At 41.6% G+C, this 17,641-nt stretch overlaps 1 protein-coding gene across 1 annotated transcript in view; it reads right to left on the bottom strand.

Annotated features, from left to right (window-relative positions):
- Positions 1-17,641, bottom strand: part of CRISPLD2 (cysteine rich secretory protein LCCL domain containing 2) — a 79,801-nt gene that overhangs the window by 35,194 nt on the left and 26,966 nt on the right. The window contains exons 3-6 of the mRNA XM_036752474.1: positions 15,227-15,345; positions 11,421-11,553; positions 10,295-10,410; positions 3,441-3,541 (exon numbers count right to left, since the gene is read on the bottom strand). Coding sequence (XP_036608369.1) covers positions 3,441-3,541; positions 10,295-10,410; positions 11,421-11,553; positions 15,227-15,345 — 469 coding nt within the window. The remainder of the gene's footprint in view (positions 1-3,440; positions 3,542-10,294; positions 10,411-11,420; positions 11,554-15,226; positions 15,346-17,641) is intronic.

The raw sequence follows: 17,641 nt of genomic DNA, 5'->3' as shown, positions 1-17,641 counted from the left end.
CGTGTCATTGAGTAAGGTCAATGAATCATTTAACTATTGTGATTTTCTTTCATCATCTTGACTCTAGAATTTCCCATTCTGGCCTAATAGGAAATGGAGAACCTATTTGCCTGAATTTGTCATTCAGAGAAATGTGCATTCCCTCTGGACCCTGAGAACAGTTTGGGACCAACATCATCTCCAAGCCAGAAGTCCTATTTGAATCACAGCCAGAAGTTCTCCAAAGAACACCCACAGTCTGAGAGAGACAGACTGAGAGGAAAGAATGAGAATGAAGGAATTAAGCAGCAGCAGAGGGGAGAGGGCACCCTGGCCCCACCTGGGACATAATGAGCTGATCCAGAAACGATCCACGGCTAGAAGCAACAGACAAAGGGAGGGAGCAAAAGGAGGTCTGGGCTGAGAAGAGAGAGATCAAAAGGGACCATTGGAGCCCTCCCTGTGGCTAAGAGCAGAGGAATTGTGTTGAAACTAACGGTCGTGACAAAAAAAGAGAGTTGTATTCATGTCTATATTAGAGACTTTCTATTTGCAAACGCTGCCTGGGTCAGTGCTTGCTATGTCTTGCTGGCTTCCTTCGTTCCCTTGAATGCAGCTAGTAAAAAGTTTGTTTTCCATTGAAAAACAAAAATGGTGTCAGGAGAATAAGCCAGGCTTTCTTCCTTGAGCCTTTCAGATTTTTATACCTCATAATCCCAGCTTTATTGAGTCTAATGTAGGTCAGTGAGTCAGTCAGAAACCTTTGAATACGTACTGTGTGGAGAGAACCATGCTAAGAAACTGAAGACAATCCTTGCCCTTGAAGGACTTAAAACCCAGTTGGAGGATGGAAAATTCACATGTAAGAAAGTGGTAAGGACACTTGACTGAATAACATGCTTTCTATTTTAATAGAGTGGAACCAAGGATCCCTACAGTCAGCCAGGGGAGCTCTGGGGAATTTCCATCCTCAAGTTCATTACAGGGTTTTTCTTTAGACTGCCTCGACCTCTGGGCAGGTCTGCTAAGGGGGAGATGACGAGCAAAGAGGAATGTGGGAAGGGCACCTTCTAGAATGAATTAGCATTAGGTTTGGTGTTTTGTTTTTTTTGGTCCTAACCTGCATTTTCATCTGTGTGAGAATCTCTGAGCATGGTTACTTTCTCCACTAACGTAAAAGGAAATCACGAAGAACTTATAATATTCAAGAATGAGTACATACAAAGGACTCTAGGACCATCTCAGAAGGGAGAGGACATGTTTTGATTTCCCAGTATATTACAGAGTTAGGGCAGCTAGGTGGCACAATGGATAGAGTGCTGGGCTTGGAGTCAGGAAGACTCATCTTCATGAGTTCAAATCTGGCCTCAGACACGTCCTAGCTGTGTGACCCTGGGCAAGTCACTTTACCCTGTTTGCCTCAGTTTCCTCATTTGTCAAATGAGCTGGAGAAGGAAGGGACAAACCACTCCATTATCCTTGCCAAAAAACCCCAAATGGGGTCACATGGAGCCGGACATGATTGAAATGATTTAACAACAAAAATATTACAGAGTTAACAGATTGTATTAAGAGGTATGAACATGTTTGTGAAACCATTCTTTAAAAGACAAAGGAATTATTCTCCTTTGATGTCAAAGCCTACAGTCTTATAAGAGCATGCATGGATTTGAAACCAAAAGGGATGATAAAAGTAATTACTCTAATCCTTCAATTTTATAGGTGAGGGACTGGGACGCAGAGAGGTTAAGTCACTTAATATGCAGGTCGTAAATGCCAGAGCCAGGATTTCTGACTCTAAACCTAGCCCTCTTTTCCCTGCCTGGTCCCTCCTACATGCTATTGAACCTGAGGTCCATGGACCTCCAAGGATTCTGTGGATGAATTTTCATGGTATCCATGAACTTGCATGGGAAAAAAATTTAAATCTTTATTTCCATATAATTGGTCTCCTTTGTGATTATGCCCTTTGTTTCAAGCATTTAAAAAATAAAATTCTGGGAAGGGATCTACAGGTTTCACCAAATTGTCAAAGGGATCCTTGATACAAGGTGTGTTAGAATCCCTGTCTCAAACTGTCAAGCCAGCCTCTGGCAAAAGGTGCACAGCTTGGCTGGGGATCAAGAAGGAAGGAAGTCACTGGAATCACCCTAGACTTCTAATACATGGCCATTTGTTCTGATTCAGCCTCCAGGGATGCATACAGCTTTATTATCTTCACTGCAATCATCTCACAGCAAGGAAAACCTGGCTCTTTCTTTTGGGAAATATTTCCCCTTTCAATTGTTAACAAAAGCTGTCTGGGAGCAAACAGGGAATCTTTTTTTTTAAAGGTTTTAGACGGTAATCTCAACAAAAGCTCAATATATATATATATATATATATATATATATACACATATATATATATACACATATATATATATATACACATATATGTATATATCATAATATTCCTAAAGTCACCTCTCAGTGCCCCAGGCCAGAAGTGTCAAATTCCTGCCCCAAAACTCCCCACTGCAGCCCGAATCAGATGGAATCATAACTGGGAAATGTTTAACAAAATAAACATAAAACATAGATAATGTTAATTTGTGGTTTTCTAGGTCAACATGTGACCAGTATGGAACACTTTCCAGAGTGGAAACAACAAAGGGGGTGCTCTCTGATTACAGAACAAATGGCTACCGTTGATGTAAGGGAATGTTACTGTGCAATGAGAAATGACAAACATGAGGAATGCGAGAAAACATGGGAAGATTTGCATGAACTGAGGCAGAGTGAAATAAGAAGAAACAAAAGGATAATGCTGACAAGGATGATGACAGACAGAAAAGTTCACTAACAGGAAGTGAAAAACCGATGTTGAATGCAGACATCACAAGGGACTGACTGATCCCACTGACCTCATTGTTGACGCAGATCTAAACCAGTTTCCCTGTTGCTGTACCTGGAGCCAGCTGTTCTGACCAGATGTCACTGGTCACCCCAGCCTTTTCCAGTCTTCTTTATGGACTTTCAGTTGTTATGCAAAATAACTTACGTAACAGCTGGTGGGGCTATGCCTCCCATGACACTCCCTCCCAGTTGAAATATATTTAACCCTACCCTGACTCCAATACTTTGGTGCTGAATGGTGCCTCAAATAGCCTTGATTAAAGACCCTAGTTTTTGCTACACTTGCAGCCTCTTCTTTTCGGGTTGATACCAATGATGGTCATGGAGAATAAATAGTGAACTGTTCCTCCCTCCTTTAACAGAGAGGTGGGAAGCTACTAGAGCAGAACATTATATACATTGTCCAGAGGATAATTTGTAATTGTAATTTGGGGTGGGGGGTCCCTAAATGTTTTTCTTTGTTTCAGGGAAATTCCTTGAAGGAATTTCCAGAAATTTCCAGAAATAACTGCAGTGTCAAATCAAAAGGCAACATTAAAACATTTTTCATTTAAAGGCTCATACCTCGGTAGCAGAGATTATTCCTGCAGCCTCCACCATAACTGGGCGGACATTCAGAGCAGGGCCGGCCATTTTTATATGGAGCTTCTCCAATCCAGTTTCCCCTGAAGAGAAGCAGAAAATAACTGTCAAACATACCTCCAAGATCTTCATGAGTAACATTGCCACCGACCGGCCAGGTACCTGACTCTGGCCTGGCGTGAGATCGCCAAACTGCAACCCCAAAGGCTTCAGGAATTGGGGGAGAATGAATGTTTCCACTGTTTGTAAGATGGCAGACAGCATTCAAAACGGAAGACAAAAAAAAAAAGGCTGCTGGCCTCGGCTCTTTCCACGAACTTATAGTCTGAAGCTTTCGAGCATAGACGGCGGCTAAGTAAACGGATGGAGATACAGTGGGGCCCCACAACTGTGTAGTCAGTTTGTGTTTGCCCTGAAATACCAGCCCAGCCACAAATCCACCAATGTTTCTTTAGTCCCAGGACTGAAACGGCACCCAACACATGCTGGGCTCAAGCAGAAAGTATTTCCATTTTAAAGTCTGCAGAATTTTCCCCTCTTAAAGCCATTTCAGAAATAAAAAAGCAGAGTTCCCTGCCTTAAATGTCAAAAAGAGATTCACAAGAGAACAGCTCATACCACAATAACAATGTTGTAAAGACTTTGTAAACACTCTGACGGACTTAAGAACTTGGTGCTGAGCACAGGGCCTGGCACACAGTAGGTGCAGCTAGGTGGCACAGTGGATAGAGTGCCAGGCCTGGAATCAAGGAAACCTGAGTTCGAATCCAGCCTCAGATACCATGTGACCTTGGATAAGTCACTTAACCCTGTTTGCCTCAGTTTCCTCATCTGTAAAATGAGCTGGAGAAGGAAATGGCAAAGCACTCTAGTATCTTTGCCAAGAAAACCCCAAATGGGGTCAGGAAGAGTAAGACAAAACTGAAATGACTGAACAATAATATAACAATTAATGCTCATTGACTGACTGAGCAATCCTACAACCTGCCATGATTCCCAAGGACCTGAGATGAAGCAAGCTACCTATCTCCTGTCAGAGAAGTGATGGACTCAGGACTCAAAATGAGTCATATATTTTTGGACATGGCCAATGCAGGAATTGATTTGTTTTACTGTATGTATTTGTCAAAAGTAGTTTTTTTTAATGGGTTGATAAGAGAAGATAAATATTTGCTAATTGAGAAAAATATTTAAATTTATATTTATATTAAATTTATATATATTTAAATTGATACATTAAAGTTTCATTTTTAAAAACTTTGTAGGAACATTGACTTAGAACTGGAAAGGACCTTCAAGACCATTTATTCAAGATCATTACTTTATAACGAAGGAAACTGAGGCCTAGAAACGTTAAATAACTTGTACAATATTCCACAAGCAGTAAATAGCAGAACCAAGATTTGACTTGATAGATTTTCTGATTCCAACTCCAGCACACTCTTATGAGGGACAGAGGGTGTAATCTAAAGGATTCTAGCTAGACAGAAAAGCATTTGGATCAAAGCATTTAGAACCCTAAGGGACCCTGGAGATCGTCTAGTCCAGGGCTGGGTAACCTGCAGCCTCGAGGCCCTCTAGGTCCTCAAGTGCAGCCCTTCACATGCAGCCTCATGGTCACAGGTTTCCCAGCCCCAGGCTAGTCCAATCCCTTCATTTTGCCAAAGTGACAAATCGAGTGACTTGTCCTAGTCATAGGTGATTAAAAAAAGAGTCAGAGCTCAAACTTTTGTGCTTTTTCAGATGAAAGAGCAAAAAATACGGATTCCTGACTGCTTGGTATGAGTATGAAATTCTTGTGATCTAGACAGATGGATGGACGGATGCATGATAGATGAATAAGTAAATAAATGGATGGATGGATGAATACACACACATATACACTAATTATACACAGTATATATAATTAGTCATTATATATGTGTGTATGTATGTATGTGTGCATATATATGCAAACAGAGAAAGTACATAGTAAATATACATGTCATCCACTTATTTGAGTACCTAAAACTCTACCCTAGGCTGGTGCCCCTGCTACACATCCCACATGAGAGTTGTGTTTGCAGTGAGCATCTAATAACAAGAATAGCTTTCTTTCCATTTTTCTCTCTCTGGCTCCTGCTGTCATCAGAGAAAGGTGAGAACCCTAGACAATGTGGGAACACATCCTTGAAATTGTACTAGAAGTCAGTGGATGTCTGTGATTCATTTTAGAAATGTGCGTCATAGCCAACTTTCTAGGAACAGGCCTCTTCTTAAAAGGGAAAGTCATTTATCGGCTTCTAGCATGTTTTGAAATGCTGTATAAAATACTGCCTGACTACAATAAGCCCACAGCTGTTCTCAAAATACATCACACAGAATGAAAACAGAATGAGTGCCCATAAATTTGGGAATGGCTGACAAATTGTGGTATATGAGTGTGAAAGAAACTGATCGTGACTTAAGAAATGATGACTGAGGATTTCAGAGAACCTTGGGAAGACTTGTATGAGCTGATACAGAAAGAAGCAAAGAGAACCACAAGAACAATGACCACGATAATTTAAAAGGAAACAGCATTAAGAGACATCAGAACTCTGATCAATCTAAAACTCCAGGGGACTGATGACAAAACACATTTCTCTTGGTAGAGGCAGGGTGAGCTACAGGTATAGAATCAGGCACAGACCATGTACATGGTCAATTTTCCTTGTTTTCTTAGACTCCACCTTTTTGTTAATTACAAGGGAGGGTCCTATTGGGAGGTAGATTATTATGTGTGGGTATACATATTTTTAAATAAATATATATGATATATAATAAATATATATTAATAAATATAAAGCATCAAAAACCCTTTTCCAAAATCATTTGAATACACATATGTCTGCATGTACAGACACACATATACATATGTTTAAAAGAGGCAGCATGGATAGAATAGTGGATAGAAAACCATCCTGAAAGACCTGGGTTTAATTAAGTCTTGTCTCTCACATATCCTAGCTGTGGGACGGTGGGCAACTCTCACCTCTCAGTGTCCCAGGCCAGAGGCGTCAAATTCCTGCTGAAAAATTACCCAGTGAAGCCTGAACCAGATTGAATTATAACTAGGAAATCTTTAACAAAATAAACATACAACATAGATAATGTTAAATTGTGGTTTTCTAAGTCAACATGTGGCCAGCATGGATTTGTTTCTACTTGAGTTTGACATCACCGCTCTAGGAAAGTCTCTAAGACTATAACTTATCAAGAAGGTAACCATCTGCATTGGGAGGGAGTGTCTCCCCACCTGGGAGCTCCTCATATTAATGAAGTCAAGGTTTTTAAACAGGGATCTAAAGACAAGGTCTGGTGGGGAGGAGGGATTCAAAGTCTGAATAACCTCAGGCTAATGAGAATGAAGAGAGAGGATGAGAAATAAGAGTGCAATGAGTTCTCAGTATAGAATCATGGGATGCAGATTTGAATCCTGACTCTGAAATTCACCATCTGTGTGACCCCAGGCAAGCTACTTACTTCATCTAGTCCCCACAGTCCTCATCTATACAATGGGAGGGGAAGATGGATCTGACTGTCTAAGATCCTTTCTAGTTCTAAATGGAGGAGCCTAACATGGCTTAGGAGAGAGGTTCTCATTTCCTTTCATTCTCCTTGGTTTACCTAATGGCCACAGGCTCCATCCTAATTCTATCTGGTACAGAGAGATGGAAGGAGGGCTTTTACTGCACAGTTTTAAGTACAGCAATATAAGTACATCAGAAAAGGGACTGAGAGGTGAGATGTGCCCAGGGTCACACGACCAGGATATGTGAGAGACAAGACTTAATTAAACCCAGGTCTTTGTGGATGGTTCTCTATCCACTATTCTCTCCATGCTGCCTCTTTTAAACATATGTATACATGTATCTGTACATACAGACACATGTGTATGCAAACGATTTTGGAAGAAGGTTTTTTGTTGGGTGTTTCTACCATTGGCACAGATTGAAATTCCTCGATGACTTTGTTGTTGTTCAGACATTCGGTCACATCTGATTCTTGGTGATCCCGTTTGGCATTTTCTTGGCAAAAATACTGGAATGGTTTGCCATTTCCTTCTCTAGGACAGATGAGGAAACTGAGGCAAACAGGATTAAGTGACTTGCCCGGGGTCACTGAGGCCAGATTTGAACTCACCAAGACGATTCTTCCTGACTCTATGCACCACAACATCACCTAGCTGCCCCTATCGATGACTTAGTAGAAGGTTTTTGAGAGCTGATTGCCTGCAGGATGATGGTTTTTCAGCCACATCTAGTGATGAAGCTCCTTGAATTTAGCTGGGCTGGTCCTGGGATGACAGGCAGATTGAGTCCATCATCAGGACTGTATTTAAAGCCCCTCCAGGTTGCTAAGACCTGCCCAAGCTCATATGTTACTAGTATCTCAAGAACCCAGGGTCACTCTTCTGAGTAGGGAGGTGGGAGGCCACGGATAGATCATGTGGTAAAAGCTGACAGGTTTGCTTAATTGTTTCTATTTTTTAAGTATGCTTATTTTTGTTTTTATGTTTATGGTTTTTTTTAAAGACTACTTCTCTCAGTCTTGCCCCAGACAGATGCACTCACAAGTCTCGACACACTTTGACTGGAAGAGAAACTTCAACCTGCTCTATTTCCAGCCGGGGTCAGTTCACTTCTCCCCATATATCCTGTTGGGTCCCTATTCCCAGGGACTGAATATATTAATGAAGGATTTTATGTAGCCAACCAATCAACTTTAGTCCACTGTAGCTAAAAACCCACCAGCTCAGGGACCTCTAGCCTCAGCATCTACTGTAGCAGGGATTACAGGCACATGCTCCTGTTTTGTTTTGTTTTGTTATTAAAATCTACCTGTTTTTAAAAAATCTTCCTTTTTTTAAACCCTGCCTGTTTTTCTTTATTAAATGGGAGAATTAAGGATAAAAGGAGATATAACAAGAAATAACTGTGACATAAGAAACAAAAGCCACCATTTAAAAAAAATTTTTTAAATCATGGCCACATCAAAATGAAACATTTGAGTTGAGCTTCAATGGATATGATGCACAAATTTTAAAAAGAAAATCATAACAAAAATATTTTTAAAAAAATCTAATCTGATCAGCAGATCCTCTGGGGTTAAGTCCCATTTCTAACACCTCTGTGTTGTTTGTACAGTTATTTGCATGGTACCTGTCCCACTGGAAGGTAAACTCCTCCAGGGCAGGGACGGTATCTTTAGCATGGTGCCTGGCTCATAGTAAGCACTGAATGGCTACTTGTGGATGGATGGAGAGACAAATGTTGGTTGCTTTGAGGTTCTTCCAGTAGGTTTTATAATATCTTAAAGTAAAAACATCGCCCCTCTTATCACTGGGATGAACTCTTTGAGCAGGGTAAAGTGTCTTTAGGTTTTGCTGAGCTATTTTTGCCAGAAGTGGATAAGATATCTTTTCTATCTAAGCTGGCTTCAGTAGGTTTCCATTGTCTCTAGGCCAGAGACCATGCCTTCTAACTGCCTTTTTATTTCCAACCCCACCCATGGTGTCTATCTAGTGGAATGCCCTATGCGCTATAAGGGCTGAAATACAAGCTGATTGATCATGAAAGGCTCTGAACAACGGAAGAGTCATGTCTTTTAAGGCAGGACTAACAAGTGTATGTTGGAATATGTGGGGGAGAGGAGGGGGAGAAAGGGAAAAAAAAGTCAAGCAAATTGTGTCCTATTATGGAATTTTCTGTACTCCATACTGCCGGGTAGTGATGTCAGCCATGCTGCTCTCCTCCAAGTCTGCCCCTGAAATGCTACCACAGATATGCAAAGTATTCTCCCAGGACTTCATTTTCCTTCCAACCTCAGCTATGGCCCACCCTACCACAGCCAAGTCTGACGGAAAACCAAATGAGGATGTTTCCATGTCAGCCAATCCTTTAAAAACAGCAGGCTATAAACTGGGTTAGCTGTCCTCTAATCTACAGCCCAGACTTCCCATTTGCCTACAACTACTATTCATTTTGAATGCATGAATGAATGAGTGAATTATCCCCCCTCCATCCACCCTGTGCAACACACTGGTGTGTGTGTGTGTGTGTGTGTGTACAGTGTGTGTGTGTGTATACTGTGTGTGTGTCTCAGGGAGACACAAAGAAGGCTTTTGCTCCTCATTTCTGGGAGATATGTTAGAGGAGGGCATTGGCACACCAGCATAGGTCCAGTAGAAGGGACTGGAAGCCGGGTCATTTGAGGATCAGAGGATGGGGTTAAGGATGCTTAGGCTGACAAAAAGAAGATTTATCTGGCACAGGATGGCTGCTTTAACAGGTCTATTTGCAGGACTGCTGGGAAACCCTTCTCTGCCAAGTTTGACCTTAGACAGCTCACTTCCTTTTTCTTGGTCTCAGTTTTTTCATCTGTAGACTGAGGAGACTGGCCTAGATAATCTAAACAACACTATCATCCAATGTCTAGGGCATGGTCTCTGCCCTTCAGGAGTTCATAGACTATCAAGGGTAAGACAAACACAAACCAAATCCAATATGGAGAGTCCATGTTGGTACAATAGAAAGAGTGGTAGCTTTGGAGCCAGAGGTCCTATGTTCAAATCCCAGATTTTCTGTGTGATCTTGAGGAAGTCAACCTCTCTGTGCCTCAGTGTCTCCCTGTGTAAAAGAGGGAGTCGGACTTGATGGACTCTAAGATCCCCTCCAGCCCCAAGTCGTGATCAGTTAATTGCCACCCGCTACAATAATTGCCACCGTGCTATAAATCACGGGCTGGCGACAATGATGCTCTCTTGCTGTGTGTTTGGCGGTGAAAATCAAAAAGCCATTTCTTATCTTTCTTACTTTGGAGAGTAATTGCAGACGAGATAGATGGCATTCTCCCACACGTCTCCCCAAACATTTATCTTCCTGCAGGTGTTGACGGCACAGCCAACCTTGTTGGTCGTTGCCCAAACTATCTGGAAAACAAACAAACAAACAAATATGGCACATGTTAGACAACCAAGGAGCTAGTCAAATCAGCTAGCGACGATTTGTCCTTGTCTCGGGTCGGCCGTGCAAGCAGGTGGCCAACAAACGTGGTGTGATTGACAGCACACTGAGCAGGGGGCAGGGAGGTGTCTAAAGAGCCTCTGCATACTCCCCTACTTTCATAAGGAATTCAAATTCCACCATTAGGGACCTTCCTCTTGAGTTCTAAAAGCTTTCTGGTCTTGAATCTCTTGTCGTAACAGTCAAATACCCCTAGGAATGGCAGCACCTTAAATCCTCACCGTGAGCACCTGGACAGGTCTAGCTAAGGTAAGAGCAGAAGGGTGGGGGGAAGGGGCCACAGGATAGCAAAGGGCACCAAAGTTCAAAGTGGCTGCCATTGCACTTCACATTTTTGCTGAACTTGAGGTACAGAGTAACAAAAGAAACTAAATATTTTAGGTCAATATCAATAAGCTTGGGAAGGAAGGAAATAAGCATGTATTAAGCTCCTATGATGTACCAGGCACAATCTGTGTTGTGTTTACAAATATTATCCCATTCAATCCTCATAAGAACTCTGGGAGGTAGCTGCCATTATTATCCCCATTTTACAGATGAGGAAACTGAGGCAGATAGAGGTTAAGGGACTTACCCAGGGTCACACAGCTAGGAAATTTCTGAGGTGTCATTTGAACTCAGATCTTCCTAATTCTAGGCCCAGTGCTCTGTCCACTGAGCCACCCAGCTACCTCTGTGCCAAGGAGTCAAGGCTGACACCAGAATACATCAAATAGTTATCTGATCTTATTATTCATTTTTCTGAGCAGTAAATAGTCTCTCAACCACTCTTTCACCCTTGTTAGTAGAGGAAAGCAGTAGCTGGTTTCTGAAATTTCTCCCCAAATATCTGTTTTCATTTTTCCCTCAGATGATGTGTAGACATCATTTGATCATCTGTATCAGCTAAGATGTCAGACCTTTTCTTGCTCCTTACCTGGGTGTAATGGGTGCACATAGGTCCTGAGCATCTCTCTGGACACCAAGGGTTGCACTCATGGGGATAAGGATACGTGTAATCTTTGACTTCATCATACCAAGACTGGACATGGAATGCTGGAGAGCGATACCTGTGGAATCAGAACCGTGTTGGTGACCATGTAGGAAACCTAAGACATTAGTTACTTTGAACATGGGTTCATAGAATCACAGAGTTAGAAGGGGCCTCCAGTCATTAAGCTGGACCCCTACCCAAAGCATGAATCCTGTTTTCAACACCTAAAATGAGAAGTCAACTACCCTCTGCTTGAAGACCCTAAGTGAGGTGGAATTCATTGCCATATAAGGAAGCTCATTCCGTCTTTGGATTGCTCTAATAATTAGGGAGGTTTTGTGTTGTTATTAAAGATGATTTATAATAAAAAATTTAACCATGATTAATATTGTTTCATCGTTGGGTAGTTTTTCTTTGTTAGACTAAACCTTGGCTCCCTATGATTTCCACCCAATGATCCTGGATCTGCCTTTGGGGGCCAGTTAGAACACATCCAATCTCTCTTGTACATGCTAACCCTGCAAAGACATGAAGACAGCTATAGTATTCCCACTACATCTTTTCTTCAGGCTAAATATCTGAGCTTTCCAAAGGGGAAATTCCTTCAAACCCCAAGAAAATCATATCTGAGTGCTGACTGAGGGCAAGGTTCTCTGAAAAGCCCAAGAAAGAAGATCACTTTAAACAAAAGGAGGTGAAAATATTGCACTTCACTTTCTATTATCAGCCAGAGTGAGCAAAGAGAATGGGATTGGGGGAAGGTATAAACTCCCATTTGTCCCCATAACCCCCTCTTTTTACGTGATACAAAGGAAACAATGAGAAATTATTTGCTCTGTAGAAATTATACCCTTGGAGACACAGGAAAGAAATTCCCCTCATCCCATTAAGAAAAAGAAAAATGAAAACAATCAGCATCAGGAAAACAAGAAACATTCACTGGTAGATAAAAGCAACGAGTAAGAGACAAGAGGTTCTCTAGAATCAAACCTGATTCTGTCATTTATTTGATGTGTGAATTGGGCCCCTTCTGTTCCTCATTTTTCTTATCTGTACAATAGGGGGATTGGACAGGACCATAGCTTGAGACCCAAAAGGGACTTTAAAAGTAATTTGGTCCAACCCCTTCATTTTGCAGAAGAGGTAACTGAAGACCACAGGGGTTAAATGACATATCCAAGGTAATGTATGGAGCCATAATTAGCAGATGATCTCTAAGATCCTGCCAGCTCTAATGTTCTATAATTCTAACTCCAAAGGGACTTATCAAATATCACAGCTTAAAAAAAAAGTCAATGCACTGTTGCCAAAAAAGCAAAGAAAAAAAAAAGAGGGTCATTGAAGTATCTTTAAAAATGCTCAGAAGGGAAAAGAAGAATTTTCAGAGGGAAACACACACAAGCAGGACAGCTTTGAAAGTAATATGCTGAATTTATTAAATGCTTTTTTTAAGAAAACAAACTAGATAATATAGATTTGTGGTTTCATATAGAATCCTTTTTTTCCTGTTCTACTTAGTTTACAGAAATATTCCCCTTTCTTGGTGTTCATTTAGTCCAGAACAAAAAAAAAAATTAAGACACAGCTAAGAAACCTCACTAATGAATAATTAATGCTACTCAATTTGTTTATATGATATTAAGAACCCAGGTGAAGACTGGAAAATTTAATCAAGTCTCTGGAAGCTTTCCAACATCCACATCTCTACATCATTCATACACACATACACACACACACACACACACACACAGAATTTTTCCACTTTCCTCTGTACTCTACAGCTGGAGTCCCAAGGCCCTGTTATTGTACCCTGGTCAGGTAAGATACACCAGCTGAGTTATTCTCAGCAAAAACTGGTGGGATCACTGATTTTATAGTGACGAATTATTCTGTTTGCTAGGTTGGCACCGATATCTTACTAGGAAAGAAAATAAACTGCATGTAAATCTTGAAAGGGGGGCCGGAATGCAGATGAGATGGAGGTCTATGGCCAGCAAGCATAAACAATGTGGTTTCAATAAAGGAAAAACTAGAATAAGAAATGACCATTTAAGAGCGGTGTGGTGAACTGGGCGGTTTAGAGGTCATGTAACAATGACTGCTGGGCCTGAGGCACTATGGTGGTGGTCAGCGATGCTTCCAAAGACATTCCATTTCTTCAGAACACCAGCTCAAAAAAGTAAGATACATGCTGAGCTTTTAGGCAAACATCAATCCCCTTCCCAGCCTCCTTTTCTTCCAAGATTCAAGACAGTGTATTGATTCCAGATGAGAACACCATAAGACTTCGGAATGTGAGTTCCTTGAGGACAGGCCCCATATTTTTGACTATCTTTGTATCCCCAGTACTTAGCACAGATTCTGACACATAACAAATGTTTGTTGAGACTCACTGGCTACCACTGTGATAGACAATTAGACATGTAAAAAACATGGCAAGTATTCCCCATCTCCAAAGGTGGAATTCACAGACAAAATCATACTTTAGAACTGAAAATGGGGAGGAGGAGGCAGAGGAAGGGAGAAAAATAACATTTGGGCTTCAAACAAAATCAAATCTCTTATATTTTTTAAAAGCCATCAAAAATTCCAAATGGAAAAGGTAGAGTATAAAGGAAAAATACCAACATGTGTTCAGTGCCTGCTCTTTTCAGAGCCCTGCACCAGGTTCTGAGGCGGATTCCAAGTTCAGACAAACTCCTCATGAAATATCCAATGGCATGAGAGGATATACCTGGGCACAGATTACCATAACAGGCTCCAGAAATTGCTAAGTGTATTAGAGAATTGCTAAGCTCAAGAACAATAAAGCATCTGAAGAGGATCATTAGCAACTAGAGGGGGAGGGGAATTAGGGAAAGCTTCCTGGAAGAGATGCTCTGTAAGCTGGACTTCCAAGGATGGAGAGAGATTCAGCAGGTGAAGAGGGAGAGAGAAAATACTGCAGACACAGGGAACAGCATGGACAAAGTGGTGGAGCACAGGCCATGTTCACAGGAACAAAGCTAGTCCCATTTGGCTACTCAGTCGGCAAATACGCAGAGAGTAGGATCATAGATTTAAAGCTGAAAAGGACCTTCGAGGTGATATAGTTCAAACCCTCATTTTAGAGACGTGGAAACTGAGGCTTCCCCAGAAAGGTGAAGATGTTGCTTAAGGTCACACAAAGGTAAGAGTTGAACCTAGGCCCTCTGATTTCCAACCCAGTGTAGTAATATGAAATAAGGCTATAAATCTAGGATGGTAATCTTTGTCATCTCTCATCCCATTAACATTCATTTAATCACCCTACTTGGAGCAGGGAGATTCCTCCCCCAGGATCTAAAACTATGAAACTAACTCAGCCCATTGCTGGAATACTCCTCTTCTTGACCAGGGCAATAAAAGCAATGTCTCTCCCCATTTCCCACCAATCAATGGAACTTCCAGTAACACATCCATGATGAAGCAGGGCTTACTGTATTTGAAGATGACCCTGAAGCCACAAGGTGAGCAGGGCATGTACCCAGAGCTGCTTTCCAATAGTACAAATGGAAAGTACTGGGTCATTCCATTAACCAACAGCATTTGGTGTTAGTAGTAACCATCTCACCCCTACCCCATGGCCAAGTGACAAATCGAAGCCCACTGAAAGACTCGCATACAGATCCAATTTTATAATCTTTGCCTCATTAGCTACCTGGACTAACCACTGGAGGCTACAATAAGGGATCACAGAAACTACCTGAACAATGTTTTCTGGTTCTTACCTGCCCCAATGGACTCCCAGGTTCTGGCCAATGGACACAAGAAGGGTGGCGGGTCCATGTTCCCAGATACATTCATGTGCCCAAGCTGCTGCTGATTTTTCCAACTCATCATCCCAGGTCTGCATGAAAAAGAAAGACCAAAAAAAAAAGGCAAAGACAAATGGTGATTATTGGTGGGACTGACAAACCATCTAACCCAAGGATGAAATCTGGTCTCTAGAGAAGCCATTTGAAGTAGCTTGTTGGACCCATTTTTAGCAGCTCCAACCAGAGAAGTACAGTACTGTCACGGTTAGGTAGGTGAACTTTCCCTAAACGGAGCAAAATGGATGAGGTGGCCTGCCAAGAGAACATAATTCAGCAACAAGTTCTGACACATATTCCTGAAATGAAAAATGTGCTCATTCTCTCATTCCACCCCCAATCACATGAGCTCAGGTAGACAGGCTCCTGAAGCATCCAGGCCTCAGTCTCTCATCTATAAAATAAGTGGTTGGACCGAGCTGCTCAAAAGCCTAAGAAGCCAACTCCAAAATTCCATTATCTCTGATAACTTTCATTGTTCTCTCTTTATAAGTCAGACTCCATGAACTATCACATCTAAACATTCTAAAAGGAAAAAGTTGCCTTTCAAAAATTTTTAAAAGGGAAAAATAATGATTCTGAATAAAGTCATCTCCATGGAAGAATACCAGAGTTAACAATAAGCCACTCCCTTTATGACGCGTGAGATCTTGAAAGTTAGCACCAAAGAAATCAGTCTTGGATTTTTTAAGGCACTGGTTCCCTTCCTTACATACTGCCAGAACCTGCTGTGGTTTGGACAGGGGCCTAGGCAAAGAACAGAGACCCTAAGCTAAAGATAAGTCTGTGGCTGTTTTCCTTCTCCAAGAAGAGTCAGAGAACTCATAATTCATCAGGAAAGAAGATAATGAACAAACTCAACGGGGGCTGTTTCTCTTTCCCAGAGAAGACCGCTATATGTGTCTTTTGGCTTACGGTAAGTCAATTGCTTTGAGTCATACATACGCAGCTGGATTATTCAGAAGAATAAAACACATAAAATCGTTTTTTGGAAATCAGATCCACAGGGCAATATCACCAGGCCCTTGCTGTTACTCATTTTCTGAGTAGCTAAAGAAGATTATAGGGTTTCCAGTGGGAAATCTTAGAGACCACCTAAGTCTAACCTCCTTTATTTTACAGAGGAGAAAACAGGGAAGAGGTGACTGGGCTAAAGTATGTAGCAGGACCTGGATTCTAATTCAGGTTTTTTAACTCTAAATAACAGAATAATAATGAGGAGAAGGAGGAATAGGAGGGGAGGAAGAGGAGGGGAGGAAGAGGAAGGGGAGGAGGAAAAAGACAGCAAATTCAATGTTTACCAAACACTTTACCTATATTAGCTCATTTGATCCTCACCACAATCCAGTACTTAGTGAAGTGCTTGGCACATAGTAAAGGTTAATAAATGTTTTCTTGATTGAACCCTGTGAATTAGGTGCTATTATTATCCACATTTTACAGAAGAGAAAGTGACATTCTAGCTGGTATCTGAGGCAGGATTTGAACTCATGTCTTCCTGACTCCAAGCCAGCACTCTATGGACTGTGTGCCTTAGCTGCCTTATCCAAATCCAATGCTCCTTCCACTACACAGAGCTTAACAGTGTTCGGAGATGCTCTTACTCTCCTACCTGAAGGAACAGTTGCCAGAGCCCAGGATGTAGCATTCATACTGCAGTTGGAGGAAGCTCTGTTAGAGATGCATCATGTCAGAAATAAATACCTCTCAGGTTTAGCTTTGTGACTTCCAAGTCACTAGTAATGAGTATAAACAGCAGCTCATTCTCTTCTGCTTTTTCAGGCATCTCCCAACCAAGGTATGAGCACTCACGGATTTAGATGAAGCTTAAAATAATCAAGATATCCAAGGTCTCTTCCCTACATGCCTGACTCTACTCAATCTTAGAGGCCGAAATCCCCTCTCTTGGACTCTCGGACTGTGAGGGCTGGCAAGGTCCTTAGCCATTACCTGATAGAATGAACAAGATCCCTGGTGACTCTGGAGCCGAGGAACCTGGGTTTGAATCCCAGCTTTGTACTTACTGCCCGTGTGATATTGGGCGAGGTGTTTTTTTCCTTGATGGGCTTCAAGTTTGTCATCTATAAAATGAAGGGGTCCCTTCCAGCTCCAAAACCCTAGGTTCCTGACAGATCCCCTCCAGTTCTATAGGATAAAGAGAGGTAGGGGCTTGCCCAAGGTCACAGGCTAGTGAATGGCAGTAGTGGGCTTGACCCCAGGTCCCACATCTCTTGATTCAGTTACTATCTCTACTGTCCCACACTGCCTCTGTTTTAGAGATCCATTCATTGGAATGTTTCCAGTTACAATCAATCTCATCTTTTTGCTGTT

Source organism: Trichosurus vulpecula, chromosome 3, assembly GCF_011100635.1.
Source record: "Trichosurus vulpecula isolate mTriVul1 chromosome 3, mTriVul1.pri, whole genome shotgun sequence".
NCBI classification, from domain to species: Eukaryota; Metazoa; Chordata; class Mammalia; order Diprotodontia; family Phalangeridae; genus Trichosurus; species Trichosurus vulpecula.
The sequence above is the reverse complement of the archived record's forward strand: the minus strand, read 5'-3'. Positions and strand labels throughout refer to the sequence as shown.